General features: G+C 39.7%; 1 protein-coding gene across 12 annotated transcripts in view; it reads right to left on the bottom strand.

Annotated features, from left to right (window-relative positions):
- Positions 1–25,282, bottom strand: part of LOC126291677 (spectrin beta chain) — a 462,415-nt gene that overhangs the window by 55,509 nt on the left and 381,624 nt on the right. For 7 of the 12 annotated variants that reach the window (XM_049985267.1, XM_049985262.1, XM_049985266.1 and 4 more), the window contains 7 exons: positions 18,916–19,160; positions 12,350–12,573; positions 12,067–12,158; positions 10,740–10,844; positions 4,910–5,506; positions 2,738–2,853; positions 2,578–2,648 (listed from right to left, as the gene is read on the bottom strand). In XM_049985267.1, coding sequence (XP_049841224.1) covers positions 2,578–2,648; positions 2,738–2,853; positions 4,910–5,506; positions 10,740–10,844; positions 12,067–12,158; positions 12,350–12,573; positions 18,916–19,160 — 1,450 coding nt within the window. The remainder of the gene's footprint in view (positions 1–2,577; positions 2,649–2,737; positions 2,854–4,909; positions 5,507–10,739; positions 10,845–12,066; positions 12,159–12,349; positions 12,574–18,915; positions 19,161–25,282) is intronic. The other 5 variants (XM_049985272.1, XM_049985269.1, XM_049985271.1 and 2 more) reach the window with 1 other exon arrangement.

Here is a 25,282-nt window from a genome sequence, read left to right as displayed (position 1 = left end):
AAATACTTCTTTCTTTCTTTCCCTCCCTTAAAATTAGGATCTGTGCATTATTTGATGCCATGTATTAATCGCATATATATGGTATTTCATCAAAATAAGGCTTAAGCTGACACTGAGATTACACTGCAAAATGTTAGGATAAACAACATATTTTAATATGCAAGGAACTATTTGGAACAAATTCCTGTTTTGCTCACTTTATTTCATGTGCACCTTACTTATGAGACAACACTCAATTTAAAACTCTCACTTATGAAGAACACTGATAAATTTTGGGATGAAAACTCAGGAAAGTGTAAATTATGTCTAATGAACTGTGTGCTAAACTTTCCTCATCACAGCAGTCTTCTTGGCTAATTACCTGTCACTTCAATTTGAAACCTAATTTCATTTGTTTCTGTATTCACAACACATGATACACCAACGGCTACAAGTCACTTTCCATGAAGTAGATAAACTGTCTTAAGAAGATAAGTGGAATAAGATAGAGTCATATGAATTTAGGAAAATTCAAGTTGGTTGACTAAAGGGGATGCTACATAAATAGCATACAAAATAATAATAATAATAATAATAATAAACCAAAAGATACGTGATGGTAATAAAGAAGTGCAACAAATCTGGCAGAAATGCAACAAAAAGCAAACACTTCACCCATATAGAAGCAAAACAAAAATCACTAATAATTGGTGCAAGAAATATTCAACAAAAAAATAAATAAAATATGAAATACTTTCAAAAACTAATTCACGATACAAAAAATTAAGGTTCCTTCCTTAAAACAACAAATCAACTGAAATTCAGATGTACATTGCAATATGCAATTAACTGTGTGTATGTATCTAAAAACGAAGTTGATGTGTCTTACCAAACAAAAGCGCTAGCACGTCGATAGATACACAAACAAACACAAACATACACACAAACATACACACAAAATTCAAGCTTTCGCAACCAATGGTTGCTTCTTCTTCCGTTGGTTGCGAAAGCTTGAATTTTGTGTGTATGTTTGTGGATCTATGGACCTGCCAGCGCTTTTGTTTGGTAAGTCACATCAACTTTGTTTTTAGATATATTTTTCCCCCCATGGAATGTTTCCCTCTGTTATATTCATCATTAACTGTGTAACAGTTCTAGGATAAGTGTAAGTTAACTGTATATCCTGTTGTCACATCCTTTGGCTTTATTTTCTTTTTCTGTCCTAAGAAACTGCAGAGAATAACCACATAGCAAAATAGCCTAAGGTGACATGTCATTCTGCAGCACAATTAAACAGTAACAGAGGCAAAAGTTAGTACATCCATTTCATAGGTCCATACTTACAAAGTTAATCACCCTGAAACTTGATCACTTCGAAACTGACATGTTTCTGCGGTATGAACTTCCATCTCCAGACAGACACCATTAAAACAGACTGAACACCTTACCAGGTAAAAGCACAAACTGACTCGTAAAAGAACAGTAATATTTTCAGATTAAGTTTTCTTTGTACAATACCATCATCCGCATACTGCTGTATACCACAGTTTTCCTACACCGATACTACCAAGTTTAAATAACACATTTTTGAAACTTACTGGCAGATTAAAACTGTGAGCCAGACTGAGATTCTAACTTGGGACCTACGGCTTTTGCGGGCAAGTGCTCTACCAACTGAGCTGCCACAGCACGACTCCTGACCCATCCTCACAGCTGTACTTCACCAGTACTTCGTCTCCTACCTTCACAGAAGTTCTACTGCAAAAGAAGCAGGACTAGCACTCCTAGAAGGAACGATGTTGCGAACACATGGCTTAGCCACAGCCTGGGGATGCTTCCAGGATGAATTTTTCACTCTGCAGTGGAGTGTGCACCGATATGAAACTTCCTGGCACATTAAAGCTATGTGCCAGACCGAGACTCCAACTCAGGACTTTTGCCTTTTATAGGCAACTGCTCATTTCAATTGTGTTCGGATAGCACAGTCGATGCAGCACTTGCCTGCAAAAGTCAAAGATCCCGAGTTCCATTTTCAGCCTGGCAAACAGGTTTAACATGCCAGGAAGTTTCATTTCAGTGTACACTTCCCTGCTGAGTAAACAAAATTCATTCTTAATACATTTTTGTCAAGATATCTTCAACAATATTTCTTAAATAAGTAAATTTGACACTGTAATTTCAGTTGTTTTGCTGCTGTTTCAGGTTGTACTCACATCTGTGTAGTCATACATTATTTGTTAGCCAACATATCTGAGATGCTGCTGCTAACAACATTTAATCTAAAACTATTCCCAAGAGGCATTCATTTGTTGATATTACAGCAGTAGTCTGAAGTTCCACCACCATTTTTCTCGTTGTCAAATACAGTGAAATATTTCTCAATTCCCCCCTCTCAGTATACAAGTGTTACCTCGATGTAATCAAAATATAAATGATACAGTGATCTATAAGTTTCAGCTGGGAAATGGGGCTAAGCTACATTTCATGACTCTCAGCCTTCTGGGAACAGTTTTTTTTTCTATTTTTCCTGGACTACTATAGCTGTAACTGCATTAACCACCTTGTGCAGTAGAGAGAGTAATCTGCACAGTTAGTTACCTTCTCTGGCCTCTGTATCCTCACCATTCACTTGCACTTGCTCAGCCTCTGGTGACATTTCTCCATCCACCCTAAAACAAGAGAATTTGTCGAAACAGTGTTTAGCTCAGTAATGTAAATGTATGGCAGTCATATGAGAGAGACTGTACTTAATACTCACTTTTCAGATGGTTGTTCATCAGGAGAGCTAGGTGGAGGTGTCTGCTTGGCAGCCAGTTCCTCTTGACGTTTGCGCTCTTCCTCTTCTTGGCGGCGTTTTAGTTCTTTCAATTCAAACTAAAAGAGAAGGCACACGTATTAGTTAAAAAAGTCCTTTGTGGTGAACAAAACCTTGGAAAAACTACTGTGTCATGCAGCAAAGCAGTATGCCATATTTTGTAATCACAGACTGCCATCTTATAACTTAATTCAATATTTATGCCAGAACTGGGATTCAAATTTTGATTTCTTACTTTTTAGGAGCAGCACCTCACAACTGGACTATCCAAGCACACCTCTTAGCCAGCTAAAATTTTCAGTATTTTTATGTTACACAGGGCCTCTACCATCAGTTCTAAGGACTGATGAAAATGCAGTCAGACTCGACAAGTGCAATTTTGGTTTTCAAATTTTCAGAAATAACTGCAACCAGTTGCCTATTTGTAAATGCACAATTTTTATACAACTATAACTGTTTCAAGTCACAAAGTGACTCATAGTCAAACTGTACACATTTTGTAATGATTTGTTGTAGCAGTGTAGGCTTGGTCATCTAGAGAGTTCCATGCAACTATGGGTATGATACTAGTGCACAAATCACTTTGGCAAATGTAATTAATGTATTGCGGTTATGTTGATAACACAGCACTACATGAACTTTGCCAGGTGCTTCACAGGATATAATCTATAATTTTGTCTTCATACAATTATGCTCAATATTTTGTGTGCACAAAGTAAAGCACATTACACAAGTTCACGAGCTTTCCTACCATACAGTATTTCTAGGTCTGAAATAGCAAACTCAGACCAAGTCTAAACACCTAAGAACTAATCAACCTGCTTTTCCTTTGAGTCAAGTGTACACCACTTTTGCGCATAATCTGTTGCTTTAGACACGCTCATAGCACATCATATTGGCACCAACATTATGACCTCACTATCAAAAGTGCGAGTCACAGCACCAGCCTACTGTGCGCGACATCTTTCGCACCTGCGTCAGTCTCGAATCACACATTGACAGTTCTGGCATGTAAGCAGTGTGTTCCAGTAGTTTTTACCTCACTTCTTCAAATTTCTGGCAAGTGATACCCTCAGAGGGAGGATGAACACCATGGTAAAGACTCAGCTCGTCAATCTGTGACATCATCTGCTTTGATCAAGTCGTCTTCTACACCATCAACAACATTTATATTGGTTGGCACCTCTGCCAGGACGTATTGGAAGCTAATTTTGTCTTTTTTACATAATTTAGAGATTCTTGCATTACGTACCGCTTGTTTTAAAAATAAGAACTTAAGTATTCCTTTCCTTCTCGGACATTTGACAGCCACAAGGCACACATCACATAACAAAAGAAGAAATAAGAAGAAATAAGAGGAATAGAAGGAAAACCCATAGATGATGCCAAAATTGTGGTGAACCATGTTTGAGGAATACAACAAAATTTTATTTTGCGAGAAAGTGGGCTCTTTTAATTTATCATCATTTTCTGCAAACATGGGAACAAAGCTTAATTCCATTATAATAGGCTGTAGTCATACATGTCATTAATGCAGATACCCCAATTGGAAAAACGGAATAAAAAGTAACTGTATGAAGCCGAAAATAAAAATTAAAAGAGTCAAAAATGATTGATTAAATGAAACAATAAATTGAAACCAGAACTCATGTAAATTACAATCTGAACTGTAAAAATGCAGTCTAGGTCAGAATTTCATTTGTTTGCAATGACCAGTTTCAACCAGTAAAGCCCATCTACAGACCTGCTGCTGCAATAAGTTTTTAGAGCTGAAGGAGGACTGTACTGGTTCATTGGAAACAAATGAAATTGTGAACTAGACTGCTTTATTCAAACAACAAATAGTTCTGACAGCACTTGGGATAGTCATTTAGAGTTAATGAAAAAACACAAGTGATTTCACTGTTCAGGTAATCCACTATATTATTTAGCATATGACACTTACGTTTTCTCAATGACCACAGTTTTCACAAAGTCAATGGAAACAGTAATCTGAAACATTGGGACTTACCTCGGCAGTCACTTTCTTCACTACAACATTCTCACAAAAATTTGAAATAAAAATAAATTAAGTGTGACAAGTTAACTGTTATACTGTGACATCACAGTACTTACCATGCACTCGTCCAGGTCGGATATTGACGAGACCGACGTCATCTCCGGGAAGCAAAACACAGTCTGCTGCTGCCGGCCGTGGTAGGAATCAAGGGATGGATAGGGGACGGTGGGAGACTCTGGCTCAAATGGTGGAGGCAAGGTTTCACCCGACCCAGGGGAATGCCAACCCGCATCCCACAGGAAGGACCGCGGCCTAGGGGACGTGGGAGATAGAGGTGACGGAGTCGAATACGGCAATGGCGGTGCGCCGGGAGGCTCCGTGGTGTACGATGCCAGAGGCTCAATTTCATTCAGTCGACGAACTGCTCTCCTCGGGGAGTCTCTACTCTTCACTGCATTTAAGTATTTCCTGACCGAACTTCTCATCTTGTGCCTGCGGTTCAGTGGGGGATAACCTCCACAGTAAAGGGAGAGATCTTTCCAGGAAATTTTCGTCTCAAAACACTTTTTCTTTTCTAAGACACACGGCTGTTCACAAGAACATGAGGTGTGAGGCGGGAGTGGGATATCGTCAAGGAATTTGAGGGACGGTAGGGAAGGCACTGGCGGCAACTGCAGGACAGCACAGGCATCCACGTCGTCTCTGCTCTCCAGCTACACCGACAACCACAAGAACACGTGCAGAGAGTAAAACAAACACATGCACAATGCGACAAAGTGGAATCTGTAGCACTGTTTTTCTCTGACGAAAGACAATCTGATAGCGTACCAAAATAAGTAAACATAAAACTCTCATTCTGTCAGAGCACAACTGATTTCAACCTTCTCGGTCATTATCGAGTGTTAATGCGAAAATTATTTTTTTCCCCCTCTTCACTTTCCACTGGCAAAATAGGAAACTGACAGCAACCATTAACAGCCACTGTAAAGCTTAAGTAAATATTCCTACATGAAAGCAGGAATGACTTCACAGTCAACATGGAAAGAATATAATCTTTGGAAAGCTGACAAACTGGGTAACAAATTATGAAGTATTTGTTACCGAGTTAATGTGAAACTGTATATCATATTAACACCAGGAAAAACTGCAGCACTGTTGGGATGTGTAGACCGTGAGCAGTTTCTTATGAGCACCTTTAACATACCTACATAAAAACTGGAACAATTCACTTGCCAGCACTGAAGAGGAAGACAGCAAATAAAGTAAAATAATTATTAGAAACAACGTTAATGTATGAGGATAATGGCCAGCATTAGACCAATGTTTCAGGTACTCTTTGGCACTTTCTTTCCTTTTTTATATTAAAATAGAAAACTAAGTCTTATATGAAACAAATTCCACTTTGTTCCTACCACAGAACTTTACAGGATGTTAAGACACAAGTGACAGCACAGACAAGCAAGCAACCATCACAACAAGCTACACTACACTACACTACACTACAGAATTAATCACATGGACAAGAGAGCAACATAATCAACAGTGGCATGTTGAGGAAAAATCGGACGGAACTTCTGCTACACAGACTGTAAAAGTCATTTCACAACATGGTAGGTTTCATTTTTCCATTAAGTAATCACACTGCCGTAGTAGTCTTTTCCCCCTTTTGGAAAAATTTCATTTCTCTTATTCCATTACTCCAGACATCCATATGAAAACAAATGTAATATCATCTTCCTAGGTGGTAGAAATGTGGAGCATCGAGTAAATGAGCAAGCTATTTTATTTTAGACAACCCACATCTTAGTCTAGTACCCAACCAAGTCAAAATCTCCACCACCCCCCCCCCCCCCTCCCCACACCCTTACACAATACAGTTAACTGAAATTTTTTCTGTTAACTTCATTGTGGTTACTTTGTGAAACATCGCTACAGGGAGGAAAGCACACTTTAGTGGAAACATCCTACTATGCATCCTTCGCCCTCTCACTCTTTCCACCCAATCCAACCCTTCACCCACTCAGACTGCGCTCTTGTTCCATTATTCTTATTCTGAAAATGACATTCCAGAATCATTCTATTCTCTCAGTGCACAAAACTTCTGCTAGAACACTGTTGTCGTGGTGTCTTTAGAATTAACACTAGTGTGATGCAGGTCTCCCAGATACTCTATCCCAGGCAAGCCTTTCCATTGACAACCTGCTTATTGCATTAATGCCTTGGTCGATCTCTACAATATCCCCCCCAACTAGCAAACAGAGAATTCCTTGATGGTTTGGATTGTATCCACTGAACAGTACCTTCTTTCAGTCAAGTTGTGGTATAAACCACCCCCCCCCCCCCCCCCAACTCATTTCAGTACATCCTCATTCTTTACTTGCCCTACCCACCCAATCTTCAACATTCTTCCTTGGTGTAATATTTCAAAAGTTTCCATTCTTTTTTTTAATCTGAATTTCCTATTGTCCATGTTTCACTCCAATACAAGGGTACACTCCCGACAAATACCTTCAGAAAAAGACTTCCTAGTATTTAAGTTTATTTTAGGTATTAACAAATTCCTCTTTCTGGAAACACTTTTCGTGCTACAGCCCGACTGCATTTTATATCCTGCCTGCTTCAGTCATTGTACGTTACTTTGCTGCCCAAACAGCAAAACTCATCTACTACTTCTAGTATTCCTTTTCCTAAACTGATTTGTTCAGTATCACTTGGATTAATTAGACTATATTCTATTAGTGTTGTTTTAGTTTTGCTGAAATTCATCTTATGAACTGTTTTCAAGATTCAGCCCAATCTATTCCACCAAAGTTCCAAGTTATTTGCTGTCTCTGACAAAAATTACAATTCCATAGGAAAATATCAAAGTTTTTTTATTCCTTCTTCCAGAATTTTATTTTCCTCTATAAATTTATTCTCAGTGTCCTTTACTGCCTGCTTAATGTACACATTGAATACAATAAGGATACATTACAAGCCTGTCTCTTTATCTAAGGAAATCAAGGAAAGCTTAATTTTTCCCAAAGATGTAGTGATGGGAACAAATTGAAATATAGGCACTAGTTTTGGAACTGAACACTATGTGCTCCATACTGGTCTTTATTCTACTAAAAAGATCGAACCTTTTTTTTCCTTAACATGCCACAAACTACAGACAAAGTAATCACTACATCACAGTGTAACCTGTTCTACAAGTCAACAACAGTTAGAATTACATGCACAAATTACACTACTAAAGAAGCATTAACAACTACAATGAACCATTTTGTTAAATAAAAACTAAGAAAGACCAGTCCACAACAAAAATATCCCAGGTTAAGTCGATTGTGACCTTTCATTGAGATTAGTCGATTGTTGCATCAATGATTTAAAAAACCTATTCTGTTATTTTTGCGTCTTTAAAGGAGAAAGTTAAAAACAGGCTCAGTTGCAAGGGATGAAAGGAATGCATCGGGTGTGTCATTAAAGAAGTAATACATGATTAAAGAGCCAACATAAGGCTCACCTCATTTGATGTGATTTAAGAACCCAACAGAAAATGTATCCAGGGTGTCCAGGAGGAATGGTCAATATTCAGGGACATGACAAGAAAAACGCAAACCAAAAAAGTCTAATAAAGATAGGTTCTAAAATGCATACATTACAGGCTATGAAGCTATTCATTTTAGCTACTGTGAAACATCTCTTCTATTGAAGTACGCATATTATAGCGCACATGAAGACAAAATTGTCTTGTTTTGGTCCTTACTACCACCTTCCAAACGATGGAGAGTAAAGGGCTTGCAGTAGAAGAGATTTCTTTTGCAGGATCAAAGATGAAAAAAAGCTCATAGCTCTTGAGGTATATGCATTATAGAAGCAATGTTTAACAGACTTCCGTTTGTTTTGTATGATTGTTCTTGTCATGAATATTGACAATTTCTCCTGGGACACACTGCCTAAGATATGAAAGACATCTTGTCATTACAGCTCAAGCTGTGGTTAACAACCACACTTCATTTAACAACTTGGTATCAAAGTATGGTCCATATTCAGTGACACACAAGCTGGAACATCTAAATCACATTCTTCTGTCAGCTTCATAATGTACGTAGAACTTTCACATCTGTTTGTGTGTCTTACCTTTACAATGAGTGGGACTCTCCTACTTAAAAAATTGCTCTTTCTTCCCTGAGGAGAAACATTTAAGTTCCAAACATTTTTTTCATAACTATGCTTTTAAGGACTTCTTTTGGCAAGTACTTTGAATTCCATTTGTGGAAAGTAAATGCTGGCCAGTGTTCTGTCGTCACATAACTTTACGGTCCTCTCAATAAAATTTTACTTTTGAGAAACATACTGACCACTAATCTGTGGGAGAACCGTAAACAGGCTCCCGATGTGCCAGCTTTGGACCCCAGTCGGTCTAATATAGTGTCATCTTAGGACGAGCACTGGTTATTATTGGGACTCTGGAGTCGAGTCCCCTCAGTCTTTATCAGTATAAGCATGTGATAACGTGGAGTGGATGGGCTGAATAGGTATGTGTCGACATTTTATTTTTCAGGTTAACTTGTTAATTTTATTTATCATATGTTGACAGAAAAAATGCTAGACACCTATTTACAAGAAATGTATACATTTCTATACACATACACATCCTCTCCAGTTTGTAACGAGCTTTTAGCTCTATGTCCATGCTAGAAAAACACGCGATCTAGTGTGGATACAAATTGTGGTCTTCCATTGTCTCTTTGAATACTCTGAGAGAACTATTAAATGTTATGTGATGTACTTTTTTCTGCTCGCATTCACATTTGGAGGACGACTTGCAGCCCCCATTAGTGCAGCAATGCTCCACATCTGCCCTGGTCAGTTCTTATCTGATCCAGTATGCACCATCATGCTGCTGGTCGCTCCCAGAGAGTTTTGATCAATTTGTGATGCTTCTGAGAAGACTGCACCTGCCATTAATCATTTCAGGCTTCTTAGATGTTGAAGTAGTTGATCTGCACGCAGATTGCTGTGCACCACATTGGTCTTTCAGACCTCAGAAGCTGGTGTTCTGATGATAAAATTCTACTGATGATGAAATTCTTGTTCATGCACTCAGCTGTGACTGAGTGTCTTATGTACATCCATGGAATATTACAAAGGACCATTAGCACGTACGCGTTTGCGAGATGAATAAACTATTTGCGTGTGCGTGAGAGAGAATGCACGTGCACACGGGGAAAAAAAGGCCTCTGGTACTGTAGATAAGATGATAGGCAAAAGCAACAGAATCCATGAGAGTAAATGGAATGATAAAGATATAAAACAGGAAATATAATAAGGACGGAATCAGGAAATAAATACAAGAGGCTCCACCCAACATAGACCCCATAGACTGCAAATCTGAGGTGTTTGCCCAATCTTATTTCTAAATTTTTCTGTATGCATGTCATCATCAGATCACCTATAATGCAGGAACATGGTATTGGAAGGGAAAACAGTATCATCATCTTACGAGAAAAATAATTTGGTGTAGCAAAAAGTATTACAACAGTGACACACTATATTGTTAGCCACAATTCACCACATTCATGCTCTCAAATCCATCAATTACCATGCCCAAGAATTTAAAAAAATTAAGAAATTTAACTGTGTCAAGCAGATACATAAATTATTTAAGACAATGAGATTACATGCTGCACCCACAACCACAGCTTAAAATAACAATGAATTAGTTCATGCACAACAGGCCATTACTCAAACAATTTCAAAAGTTTACCTTTAACTTCTTCTTGTGGGATATTACTGATGGCACTGCAGTAGATTCCCAGACAAAATGCCGCAATCCTGCATTTTAGCTTTACCAGAGTTACTCAATGAGTGAGATTTCAAGATTTTCCTCCTCCTCTTTATCAACAGTAGAATTTGTTTCTTTAATGTAATTTTAACACCACAGATGACATCAGCACTTACCGTCGTAAGTCTTTCAAGTGCACTGAAGCGTTCTTCTTGGGCTGCCGCAGATTTTTCGAATGCTTCATGCTTCTTTATTAGATTTTCAACCTCATCAATTGTATGCTGGAAAAGGAAAATGGTTCATAATTTGTATCTCCAAGGTATAAAGAGGGATGACTTTAGTTGGTGACTTCACTTTGGTGAGTACATTTGCTAACATCAAAGGACTCTATTCTGTCAATTCACATAGTTTTCAGGAACTGGAAATATATCCAAAATTGCAGTAAAAAGATTTCAGCTAAAGTCAAGATTGTTATCTGGGTATCCTTGTGAGAATTTAGTACCTACTAGAGCTTAATCTAAATTTAAAAATGAATGCTTCTTTGAATTGCCTTATGAAAAGAAGAATCATGTACGAGTAAGCTGAGCAAACCATTTCTCCATGAATTTTACTTTTTAGCCTCACCACATAAAAGAAAACTTTATAATCTATGATTAACACTATTAAAATCACTGCTGGAAAACAGTAGACAAACTAAATCATGTGGCTGATGAATCAGATCAAATACTGTTAGTGAAATTCAGGTAAGCTCCCACCCACACACACGCACCCGCACGCACGCACACGCGGGCGGCGGGGGAGGGGGGGGGATACAGAGGGAGGGGAGGGGAGGGGGGAGGGGGGGGGGAGGGGGAGAGAGAGAGAGAGAGAGAGAGAGAGAGAGAGAGAGAGAGAGAGAGAGAGAGAGAGAGAGAGAGAGAGAGAGAGAGAGAGAGAGAGAGGGGGGGGGGGGGGGCAGGCTGCAATGGCAGAATATCGGTGATGGCAATAATGAAAGGGCATGACTAAGGGTCCAATTTATTTTGTAAATTAAGTCATGGACAGAGAACTGATCACTCTCACACATCCAAGTCCTGCTGTAACTATCCAATATGTGAACCCATCTTAAATACATTGCCCAGTCTTTTACAGCTCAAATTTTTCCTCGCCTTTAACAAAGCAAACTCTGTCATAAAACTGTGTGTCTCATTTTTGTCACAGCAGTTTCATAGCACTATCTTTCAGGTAAATCTTTGCATTCTCTACCATCTGATAAAGCTTTCACATCCAATACCTCTCAAACCCGAAACTGTTTCCTATTCCCTACACCCCACAATATTGCTTCTGTCCTATGTATAATTACCATCTACAGGTCAACTATTTCAACGTTTCTATGGCTCTCAAAATAGCTGAAGTTCTGCACCCTGGCCCTAGAGGGGCTAATCAGACCCGTTGCTGGGATTCTTGACCTTAGACCTGCAATTATTCTATGACCCAAAAAATATTTTCTTGCAAAATACATACCCCCAATTCCTGACTCATGAGGTATGGTTCCTGTGCGATCAGCCAAGCTTCCGCCACGGCCGCATCTCTGGCAAACTGGTACACTTCCAAGACTGAAACACAGTTTTAAAATATGTTTAAATATATAAAAAACAACTTCATACACACTGTTAACATTTAACTTCATTTTGACTGTTAATCTTTGACATAAGAAGTACTTCCCTTATCTTTATCAACAGACTACCCAAAGTTATCAGTAAACCTCTTTACATAGGCAAGAACAAAAAATGGGTGTTTTACTTACTGAGCTGCAAGTTAAGCCACCGTTCCTCCCATCTGTGGAGCAGAGACTTGTGCTGATTGGTCAGCGACAACAGCTTTTCTTTGATTTCTGCACTCGCATAGTGGTTACGTGCCAACAGCTCTTTGCCAAGAGATATGCACGAGGTAAAGTTGTCTTCCCTCGCATCTATTTCTGCTTTGAGGCTCTGGTGGTTGTTCATTAGGAGCTCCACACCACTCACATCCCTATAATGTCACAATACCAATAGAGAAAGACTACCACCTAACAATACACAAACAAGTCAATTAGGAACATTGGGAAAAGGAAAGAAGTAGTAACCAACAATACACTTCCTCCAGCAACAGTAATTTATTCATCTCATTTCCGAACAGTCAATTTAATGACAGTGTCATACCATATTTGCTCGAGTTAAGCTGACCTCTAATGCAATGAGATGCGGGAGTGGAACAATAATGATTTACCCTCTTTTTAAGTTGTAGTTACAAACCAAAACAAATACAGCCCATCAAAGATGCACAAAATACAAAGCAGACCTACCTCTTAAGAGATTTGTGGGGAGTAGACTTATTTGTGGTGATTTGCATGGAATTAAATTTAGCCTATTGGACACTTAAAATTACTGTTACATTGCAAACACTGGTAACAGCAGAGATAATTCGCAATATCTATCTAAATATTCTTACAGACTGTACCTCAACTCACATCTGAGTTGTATACGGGTCTTTTCATTTTCAAAGTATTTGTAAGTGTTTTCATCCAAGAAAGGTCTACATATCCAAGATAATGATTTGTATCATCTCTGGCACAGGTTAGACAGGGTACCTTATTAGATTATTTTTTTTAATATTCTAAGCAATCTGAAAGTATTTGTATGGAGTGTAGCCATGTATGGAAGTGAAACGTGTACCATAAGTAGCTTGGATGAGAAGAGAATAGAATCTTTTGAAATATGGTGCTACAGAAGAATGCTAAAGATTAGATGGGTAGATCATGTAACTAATGAGGAGGTATTGAATAGAATTGGGGAGAAGAGGAGTTTGTGGCACAACTTGACAAGAAGAAGCGACCGGTTGGTAGGACACGTTCTGAGGCATCAAGGGATCACAAATTTAGCATTGGAGGGCAGCGTGGAGGGTAAAAATCGTAGAGGGAGACCAAGAGACGAATACACTAAGTAAATTCAGAAGGACGTAGGTTGCAGTAATACTGGGAGATGAAGAAGCTTGCACAGGATAGGGTAGTACGGAGAACTGCATCAAACCAGTCTCAGGACTGAAGACAACAACAACAACAACAACAACATAATTCTTCCACACACAATCATTTACAGCACAAGTGATCCCTACAAAGTGCAAACTGTAAGTTTTGTCATCGCTGCAGAAAATCTTTCTGCTGTAACGTTTCCTACGTCTATCAATGTTGTTCAACAAAGGACACATCTGCTTAGGACGAAGGTGCGAACAGGCTTGCAAAGGCTTACGGTAGACCAAATAGACCTCTGCTATGGCGAAACCCCCAATGATGTGCCACAGCAGGACAGAAAGATGTAAATAACTATCACATAAATAGGCACATAAGAAACGCACACTACTACTCACTCGTAGTGACATAGGCTCATCAACTGACAAGATACCCTCACATATCTACAAAAAAAGTGACTTAGAAATGAAAAGAAAAAGTACAAAACAGAATTTTTTTACTGAATTATTATATAAACATACATTTATTGTTTTAAATCAATACTCAGATGATCACGAGTCATTGTAACACAATTGCTACTCTCTCCATACAGAGCATTGTCCTCTGTGCAATCGAGCACATTAGAAATACAGCATTTTCTAAGAGCATGATGGATAGTTTTACTTGGGCTACATTTCCGAGATTGGTCAATCCACTACACACTCAAGATAAGCTTATACGTTTAACATGTCCCACAGGTGTTAATTGCCCATCTTCTTTCATTGGCCATTGTGTGTGCACATTTTTAAGTTTGTCCTTAAATAATCCATTTAAACAAACACCTAATGGCTGTAGAATAGACATCAGCCCTCCTGGAATGACTGCCAAGGCTGTTCTACCCTCTACTAATTTTCTCTTTACAGACGGAGTAGTGTGATCTGCATACAAATCTAACACATGCATTTTCTCAAACCGCAAGCCAGCAGGACAAACTTGCTGTACAAGACTAATCTTCACAAATTTCACATCCATTGTGAACCATCAACTTTCATTAGCATAAACAACAACATTTTTTGGAAGTACTCCAAACTTAGGTAACATCTTGTGTTTAAAAATAATGAACATTAGCTGTTTTATGGTCATTGGCTATACAAGCAAAAGTGACAGGTGTGCAGTGCTTTTCACCACCCACAGACAGTGTCTTGCCATCTATGTTCCCCATTTGCTTCTACCAAGTAGTAGTAGTAGTAGTAGTAGTAGTAGTCGTCAGTCCTGAGACTGGTTTGATGCAGCTCTCCATGCTACTCTATCCTGTGCAAGCTTCATCGTCTCCCAGTACCTACTGCAGCCTACATGCTTCTGAATCTGCTTACTGTATTCATCTCTTGGTCTCCCTCTACGATTTTTACCATCCACGCTGCCCTCCAATACTAAATTGCTGATTACTCAATGTCTCGGAACATGTTGTACCAACCTATCCCTTCTTCTAGTCAAGTTGTGCCACAAACTCCTCATCCCTCCCAATTAAATCGAGTACCTTTTCATTAGGTTATGTGATCTACCCGTCTAATCGTCAGCATTCTTCTGTAGCATCACATTTCGAAAGCTTCTATTCTCTTCTTGTCCAAAATATTTATCATCCATGTTTCACTTCCATACATGGCTACACTCCATACAAATACTCACAGAAAAGACTTCCTGACACTTAAATCTATGCTCGATGTTAACAAATTTCTCTTCTTCAGAAACACTTTCCTTGCCATTGCCAGTCTACATTTTATATCCTCTCTACTTCGACCAGCATCAGTTATTTTGCTCCCCAAATAGCAAAATCCTTTACTACTTTGTCTCATTTTCTAATGTAATTCCCTCTGCATCACCCGACTTAATTCGACTACATTCAATTATCCTCGTTTTGCTTTTGTTAATGTTCACCTTATGTCCTCCTTTCAAGACACTGTCCATTCCATTAAACTGCTCTTCCAAGTCCTAAGCTGTCTCTGACAGAATTACAATGTCATCGGCAAAACCTCAAAGTTTTTATTTCTTCTCCATGTATACCTACTGCAAACTGAGGCTACAACCCTGTCTCACTCCCTTCCCAACCACTGCTTTCCCTTCATGTCCCTCGACTCATAACTGCCATCTGGCTTCTGTGCAAATTGTAAATAGCCTTTCACTCCCTGTATTTTACCCCTGCCACTTTCAGCATTTGCAGGCATATAAAAAAAAAAAAAAAAAAAAAAAAAAAAAAAAAAAAAAAAAAAAAAAAAAAAACCAACCACAATACCTATATGACCAAGAAAGTAACTATTTTCAATCCACCGTCTGATCATGAAATGCGAAAATTCAACGAATTTTTCCTTGTTTTCTGGCAGTTCCTGTGCAACTGAAGTGCGCTCATGAAGAAAAAACGCCCACATTGCATGAAAAGGACAACCCCAATTGTGGCTTCCTTTGAAATTCGTGATGATCTGCTGCTGATCAAGTTAATGTGCTTTTATTTGGATAATATCTGCACTTACGGACAAGTGCTTTTGTTGCTGCTTCCTAACAAAAACATTTGGCACAACTTCTAATGTACAATAATGGCTACTTTCTGTCACAGAAAACGTTTTTCCTGTTATAGGAACAAGCTAAAATTTGTTTCTTTTGCCATCTCCTTCATCTCGCATTACCCTTGTCGAACCTGTACCGCTGGTCTGTGCCACAATTTGATTGTTTCTCTGTGAGAGAAATCATTTCTCTTTTCAATTTCCCAGTATAGTGAACACGCTTCCTCATGGTAAACTAAAACCCAGCACATAACGAAAGTACTAAATTAGACTAAAACAAAAGTTTAAATCTGAATTACCACCTGCAAACGTTTTTGACATCACTGCTCTCATTGGCCCACGGGTCAATGGAAGAAACACAAATGAAGTTAGGGGAGAATGGGGGGAGCGATGTCTTTTGGGCAGCAGAAAAGTTCCACTCATTGCAGCATACAGTGTACGACTTATATTAATCACCTTCCATGGTAGCAATATCTCACAAAAGTAACAACATTTTGTAAAAGCTCATCTACAAGGACACTCATGTTCAAATGTGGAACTTATTTGTACTCATCAATATAAAATTAAATTAAGGCAAGGAAACGCTTATTATTGTTACGTCACAAACATTGGCAGCTATACGTCCAGTGATGTGTTCCGACCACCTCCAAACGAAGCTGGAGCTGTTGAAATGTAAAACAATACTTACCATGCTTATTTTCTTCTGCAAGATTTTTAAATAAGCCCCTTTTGATGGTGTGTATGTAAAGCGATTTATTTTTATTGCCATTAATATTTGAAAAATGCTAAATGAGCAATATTAAATTAGAATCCCCCCCATGATAAAATAACTAATGTTCAATCCACTAAGCACTAACAGAATGGCTCCTGTGACAACAAAACTACTTATGGAAGCTTCTAATGGAATGTTTCAGAACTTCATTAAGCACTGCTCTTGAATATAAGCCGCATGTGCATTTTGGGGGGGGGGGGGGGGGGGGGGGGGGGGGGGGTGAAAAGGACGATGTGCTGCACTTTACAATGGTTCCAAAGCTGAAAATGCAGTAGTGGATACAATAAACATAATTACACTCGAACAACAAAAATGTTTTAATTAAAAAAAAAAAAAATAAATAAATAAATAAAAAAAAAAAAAAAAAACTTTGGACGACTGTGGCCTCGAGTATTTATTTTTAGCTTATTTTTGTACCATTGAGCCATTTACAAACGTATACTTACATTTGCTGGCTGTTTGGTCATTAAAATTCTATGATGGTAAGTATTGTCATACTGGTCTGTTGTACACGTTGTGCACAAAGCACGGCAATTAACTTTGTACTTCTGTTACTCACACAGTTTTAATTATAAATACAAAATACACACTCAGATGTGATGCCTTTGTGTATGTGACCAGTCTGGCAAAATCTGCCTTCCTAGAGCTGTGATGACCAAGCAGCTAATGAATTTATGTAGATACTCCAAAATTACCTAAGATCAAAACTGTTCAACATTACAAAGCTAAATTTAAAGTCAACAGTTGAATTCAGGCACATAACATATCATAAATCTTAAATGTGTTCTCTCTTACCTAAAATGTAGGAATAAAAATTCGTAGTGAACTTTGTAGATCTTACCAAGATCTAAGATTCAATTGGTCGAGTAACTCTTCTCGAAATCCTCAAAGAATTTGGCTTAAATAAGAAAACAAGAGCCATTATATACCAGACTCTTCCCGTTTATGGGAGAAATTTCATATGCTTTTGAAATCAGGTTCAAGGCAAGCAAGAAGACGGACTTTTACCTTTGCATTTCAACTGTGTACTTCAGAAAGTTAACCAATGGGGCGAAAATGAATGAGTGACAAGGTGCTGAAAATGGAGTCGGATTTACATCTTAAAACAAGAATTTCACAGTTGACTCCCAGGCCATTGCAGAAGATCTGGAAATTTTTTTCCGATTTGCTAGACATAGTGGCATGACAAATCAATGAAGTGAAGCCATAAGCACCAAAGACAAGACACCATATCCCCCACAAGCAAATTGAGTTTATTCAAAAAAAATCAGGTCACCACTTACAGTACTAGAGGTAGAAGAAGGAGAAATGGATGGACGAAGAAGTTTATTTCTAGGAGAATGGAGAAAGCCAAGCTCTCCTGAGAAAGAAATCTTCGAATCACCGATCAGAAAAACGTAAACAGCACATTAGCTACCGTAAGGGTATACAAGAAAAGTCAGTCTCAATTAGTGCAAAGATATGAGATTATTGCACAATAAGATGGGAGGCCTTATACGTCGAAGACTGCCTCGCTACGGGAAGAGAAAGTATGGTCGACAAATTAGTAGTAAGAGAAAAGCAAATCTTGGCGAAAATTCTAGGCACGATCAAGGAAGAGAATATTTTTCTTTAGGCATACTGCCCATATGAGTCTTTCACTGTTGAAAAATCTGATCTGCTGTTATTTTCGCAACAAGAAACCCATAAAGGTGTGGTTCATCAAAGTAGAGAAAGACTTGCAATAAGTGGGGATAACAGTGGAGAATATCCATCAACATATTCTGCTCAAGAATAAACACAAAGAGCACCTGGGCCTCCCAGATAAGCCAAAAGTAGAAACTGGCAAAAATTTAGACCAAAGCTATGGAGCACCATAGGAAACAAATGTGAGAATACTGCACAAAAGTGAAGGCACCATGCAAGAAAAAGGAAAAGTGTAGTGGAAATAACATATTCCAGAGAGGAACAATATTGGAAGAAGAAGAAGAAGAAGAAGAAGAAGAAGAACTGTCAACAGCCAACAATATTTTTAGAAACAGGAGGTCAACAAACAAGCAGTGTATCAGAAAACAACTTGCCTTGGCTTCTCAGATGTGTTCATCTGGCGCACGACGTCGTCCATCCAGAGGATGAGCGTGCGCACCATGCAAAAGAAGCGGAACAGGTCGCCCGTGTCGCCCAGCTTCTGGCGCCGGTCCTCGCAGTGGGCCTGCAGCGCGTTCCAAGCCCCCACCACCTCTGCCTCGCGACCTGTTATCTCGCGGGCACGCTCCCCGGCATATGCCGTCTGCAACTTGGCTGAAGATGCCCGAATGGCCTCCACCTGTATGCAGTCGAAAGCATTATCACGTTAACTGAAAATTCGTGCAGGGATTAATATCTGAATATGTCTAAGCGCAATTGTGAACAGCTGTTAAGTATTGCATGTAATACATGGATATGTCCATTATTACTACCTGTTGCAGTTAATGATCATCACAGTGTCTGTATACAGCAGAAACATTAAACAATCTGAAATGGATTGAGTACAATCAATTATGCAATTTTGTCATATGATGACATGTTGGAGATCGTGGCTGTTTTTGAAGACAAATGTTGATGGTGTTAGGACAGCAACAGCCACAAATTTACTTTGAGTTCCTTTATTCAAAGGAAACCGTTACCGGTTTCGAATCGTTGAGATTCATCATCAAACGGTTTACACGCTTTCTTTCTGACATTTGGTGTGTTTTTATAGAAATATGTCGTAAAATATAAATAAAACAATTACAAACACGCCACACACAGATGGTTGCGTTACAGATTTTCGTTGCATGTGACAGAAAGCGTGTAAACCGTCTGATGGTGAATTGCAACGATTTAAAACAGGTAACGGTTTCCTTTGAATAAAGGAACTCAAAGTAAATTTGTGGCTGGTTGCTGTCCTAACACCATCAACAATCAATTATGCAAGAGGTGTGATAACACAACACTTAAAAATGATCTTATATTACTTAAGGTAACAACCTTCGATTTCATACAATGTTCACTGAAAGACGTTTACAATGCCACTTTCCTGTAGGAAATGCGCACTATCCAACGCATTATAACTTGCAGTATATTAATGGTAATGTTCATTTCTTCGACATTTACAAATTCTTATGTAACACCATTGGACATAATTTAATGACCAGCCAATCACAAAGTTTATGACATGATTTCATATTGAAGATTACAAAACTCAATTTGAAAATTCATGTATGCTCATACATATTTCTGTTCAGTCAAATCAATCATTTCAAACTCACGTTAGACAGAAATTAAATCATGTAACACAATTTTTGTGCAACATATGAAGAATTACCAGACTGTAGTTTCTTGAAAACACTGCAATGATTTTGAAGCCAGTTTTACAGATTAACTAATTTAACTTTAGAACTGAAACTGGAATTGAAACCTTTGTAAATCAAGACACTCAACATAGTTACCTACTATATACCCGGGCCGCTGAAACATTGCACTTGACGTTTGCGTATGAAGTTGGCAGCGTAACAGAGTAACAAGTGAATAACGATAGGCGCTAGGCGTTCAGCGTGGGGCGCCAGCCAATCACAGCGCAGTGAGCACTGCTGTTACTCACGTGCTGTGACGTCAAAGTTCCCGCGTTGCCGGCTTTGTTTAGTGAATGTGTATACAACGTGAGTTGTGTGTTGTTTACCGCGTGTTTTCGTTGTACTGTGTGCTATATCGTTGTGACTTTTGTTACGTTGTGAGTTTACGTACTTGGAAAATGCCACCGAAAAGACTTCGTTCACCTAGTGACAATCCTTTGCGTCGAGGGGTGCCGCTAAACAGCCAGGCACTGGAGTTGCTACGCATAACTCTTGAGTTTTACGAGCAGGAGAAAAACTACGTAAGCATTCATGGACAGCCATCAATTCCTGCCGACAAAGTGGTGGAACGTACGTCGAAAACTCTTGGTATTAGTGCAAGAACGGTAGTAAGTAAGGGAGTATTACTACAAAACTTGGAAGATACTGAAGTGAGCCGTAATGATTCCGAGCTGTCTGGATCAAATAATACATTTTTATCAACCCCGGGAAAGAAGAAAAAGCGGCGTAGTCCTATCACAGATTTAGATTCTTTCCAGACTGATGCAGTTCGTAGGCATGTTTATGCTTACTACAGCAGAAAAGAGTATCCGACTGTAGCTAAGTTATTAATCTCTTTAAAAGAAAGTGAACTCATCAGGGGTGGTAAAACATCACTAAAAATTGTGCTAAAAAATATGGGTTTCCGTTACAAAACGCTAGACGGACGCAAAGTACTGTTAGAGAGGGCACATATTGTTACCGCTCGTAGCATTTTCTTGCACAAAATTGTGGGCAGAGACATTCATTCCATAATTTGGCTAGACGAAACGTGGGTTAATGCCGGGGAAGCTGTCAGTAAACGTTGGACGGATAACACACCCAGCAGTAGCGGCCATCAGCCGACGGGAAGAGGAGCTAGATTAATTGTGGTCCATGCAGGCTCCTCCAGTGGTTTTGTCCCTGACGCACTTTTAGTTTTTAGATCAAAAAAGACTGGTGATTACTATGAAGATATGGATCACGCACGATTTGTTGAGTGGTTCAGGAACCTTTTAAAACAATTTCCTGTCCCTACAACAATTGTAATGGACAATGCTCCATATCATTCGGTGATACAGAACAAAGCCCCAACTACAAATGATCGGAAAGAAATTATGGTGCAGTGGTTACAGGCTCGAAATATTGCAGCGGATATGGGTATGACAAAGGTTCTGTTATATTCTTTTGTTAAAGAAAATAAGCCTACGACACCTACATACGTAGTAGACGAAATTGCCAAGGAGCAGGGTCATACTGTAATAAGGCTGCCACCATATCACTGCCATTTCAACCCTATTGAGTTAGTATGGAGTGACGTAAAAATGTATGTAAGGAACAACAACAAGTCCTTTACAATAACAGAGGTGGAAAAGCTGTTGGGTGAAGCTCTTGTGACTGTGGATGCAGCCTCACGGAGAAAAAAAGTAGAACACGTCGAGAAGCTTATACGAGCAGCACAGACAATAGAAGGCATTATCAGTGGCCATGAACAATTAATGATTTGTCTTGCCGATGAGGACGATGAAGACGGTTTTAGCGATGAATCGGACAACAGTGACGATGGCGAGCTGGATGGAATTGCGCCATTATCGCTGTAAATTGGTGAGTGAAAAAATTCTAATATTGGTTATTTATTGCAATCTCGGTTATTATTTATTTTGTAAACTACGTACATTATTGATTTTAAAGTACCAGTCGTCAGATGCTTGTTTTTTGTATTTCTTTGCTCCGTTATCGAAAGAATTTCCTCTCCAACCTCAACTCCTTTGGTTCCATCAGATTCACCTGGTCCTACTCCAAATCCCATGCCACTTTCCTTGACATTGACCTCGATCTGTCCAATGGCCAGCTTCACACATCCGTCCACATCAAACCCACCAACAAGCAACAGTACCTCCATTATGACAGCTGCCACCCATTCCACATCAAACGGTCCCTTCCCTACAGCCTAGGTCTTCGTGGCAAACGAATCTGCTCCACTCCTGAATCCCTCGAGCATTACACCAACAACCTGAAAACAGCTTTCACATCCCGCAACTACCCTCCCGACCTGGTACAGAAGCAGATAACCAGAGCCACTTCCTCATCCCGTCAAACCCAGAACCTCTCACAGAAGAACCCCAAAAGTGCCCCACTTGTGACAGGATACTTCCCGGGACTGGATCAGACTCTGAATGTGGCTCTCCAGCAGGGATACGACTTCCTAAAATCCTGCCCCGAAATGAGATCCATCCTTCATGAAATCCTCCCACTCCACCAAGAGTGTCTTTCAGCCGTCCACCTAACCTTCATAACCTCTTGGTTCATCCCTATGAAATCCCCAAACCACCTTCCCTACCCTCTTGCTCCTACCCTTGCAACTGCCCCCGGTGTAAAACCTGTCCTATGCACGCTCCCACCACCACCACTCCAGTCCTGTAACCCGGAAGGTGTACACGATCAAAGGGAGAGACACGTGTGAAAGCACCCACGTGATTTACCAACTGACCTGCCTGCACTGTGACGCTTTCTATGTGGGAATGACCAGCAACAAGCTGTCCATTCGCATGAATGGACACAGGCAGTGTTTGTTGGTAATGAGGATCACCCTGTGGCTAAACATGCCTTGGTGCACGGCCAGCACATCTTGGCACAGTGTTACACCGTCCGAGTTATCTGGATACTTCCCACCAACACCAACCTACCTGAACTCCGGAGATGGGAACTCGCCCTTCAGTATATCCTCTCTTCTCGATATCCGCCAGGCCTCAACCTCCGCTAATTTCAAGTTGCCGCCGCTCATACCTCACCTGTCTTTCAACAACTTCTTTGCCTCTGTACTTCCGCCTCGACTGACATCTCTGCCCTTACTTTTTGCCTTTAAATATGTCTGCCTGTGTCTGTGTATGTGCGGATGGATATGTGTGTGTGCACGCGCGAGTGTACACCTGTCCTTTTTTCCCCCCTAAGGGAAGTCTTTCCGCTCCCGGGATTGGAATGACTCCTTACCTACTCCCTTAAAACCCACATCCTTTCGTCTTTCCCTCTTTCCTGAAGAAGCAACCATCAGTTGCGAAAGCTAGTAATTCTGTGTGTGTGTTTTGTTCATTGTGCCTGTCTGACAGCGCTTTCCCTATATAAAAACGAAGATTCCAAGACTTACCAAGCGGGAAAGTGCCGGTAGATAGGCACAATGAATAAAACACACACACACACACACACACACACACACACACACACACACACACACACAGAATTTGAGCTTTCGCAAACGGCGTCTGCTTCGTCAGGGAAGAGGGAAGGAAAAGGAGAGATGAAAGGATGTGGGTTTTAAGGTAGAGGGTAAGGAGTCATTCCAATTCCGGGAGCGGAAAGACTTCCCTTAGGGGGAAAAAAGGACAGCGCGCGAGTGTACACCTGTCCTTTTTTCCCCCTAAGGGAAGTCTTTCCGCTCCCGGGATTGGAATGACTCCTTACCCTCTCCCTTAAAACCCACATCCTTTCGTCTTTCCCTCTCCATCCCTCTTTCCTGAAGAAGCGACCGTCGGTTGCGAACAGGCACAATAAAACAACACACACACACACACACACACACACACACACATCCATCGGCACATACACAGTGCTGTGTATTTGCTTGTGTCTGTATATGTATGGATGGATATATATGTGTGTGTGTGTGTGTGTGTGTGTGTGTGTGTGTGTGTGTGTGTGTGTGTGTGTTATTTTATTGTGCCTGTCTACTGGCGCTTTCCTATATATATAATTAGCATTTGACTTGCTATTTATGGGAAATAAAGAATTACAATAATGGCAGTCGGTTTTGGCAAGTGTTGATGTGAAGCTGCAACAATGTAAACAAAATGGTGATTGTATCGTAATATCATTTCTGATATTTTGACACATATACTACAGACAGTTTTGCATAGGAGCATTAACAACATCGGGAAAGAATAGTTCAAGTTACAACTATTGTTGTCAATATAAATAAGAAACTGAGTAAGTAAAACCAAGTTCTACAGTTCTAATGGTAATCGTGACACACAGTTCGAATTGAAAAAATTATTTACTATAAACCTATCTTATCTAGGAGTGGAAAATACACATTAGCTATACAGTTCAAGTGAACATACAGGGTGTCCGAAAGGTCTCTCTCTGATTACATAAATTGATAACTCAGGTTAGAAGTAAGATACAAGTATGAAACTTGTCTGATTGTTTACAACTATCAAAAGTTTTTTTTTCTTTTTTAGGTTTGCAGTACGTAAGTAGTGGATGGGGTGCAGTGCCCAAGAAGCCATGTTAACCAATCAGGAGAGAGGCACAGTGTGTCCTGTGGTACCATGAGACATTATCACCAACCACAGTGAGACACACTTCCAGACAACATTTGGAAGGAATCCACCTGATGTCAAGAGCATTAAAGCCTGGTATGAGATGTTCAAAAACACAGGATCGGTTGCTGACCTTCAAAGGTCTGGTTGACCAAGAACCTCAGCAGACTTTTCTGTGAAGTCCAAAGAAATCGGTGAGCAGGGCCTCACATGAATTACAGATGCCATAAAACTCCCTCCATGTCATTTTACACAAATGTTTGTTATTTCGTGCATACGAAGTGCAAATCATTCAGGCCTTGTTGCCCAATGACAGTACACGTCGATATGACTTTGCGGTCTAGAGGCTATTACGTATTGAGGACGATGATGGTTCTCTCAGACGAATTGCCTTTTCAAACGAAGCGACCCTTTTTGTCAGTGGAGTAGTGAATCTCCATAATGTCGGCATTTGGGGTTCACAACCCCCTGGCGAGGTCATGGAGTGCACCAGAGGCAGTCCAAAGATGAATGTTTGGTGC

The sequence above is a fragment of the Schistocerca gregaria genome, chromosome 9, assembly GCF_023897955.1.
Source record: "Schistocerca gregaria isolate iqSchGreg1 chromosome 9, iqSchGreg1.2, whole genome shotgun sequence".
In the NCBI taxonomy this organism is placed as follows: domain Eukaryota; kingdom Metazoa; phylum Arthropoda; class Insecta; order Orthoptera; family Acrididae; genus Schistocerca; species Schistocerca gregaria.
This window is presented reverse-complemented; position numbering and strand designations above follow the sequence as displayed.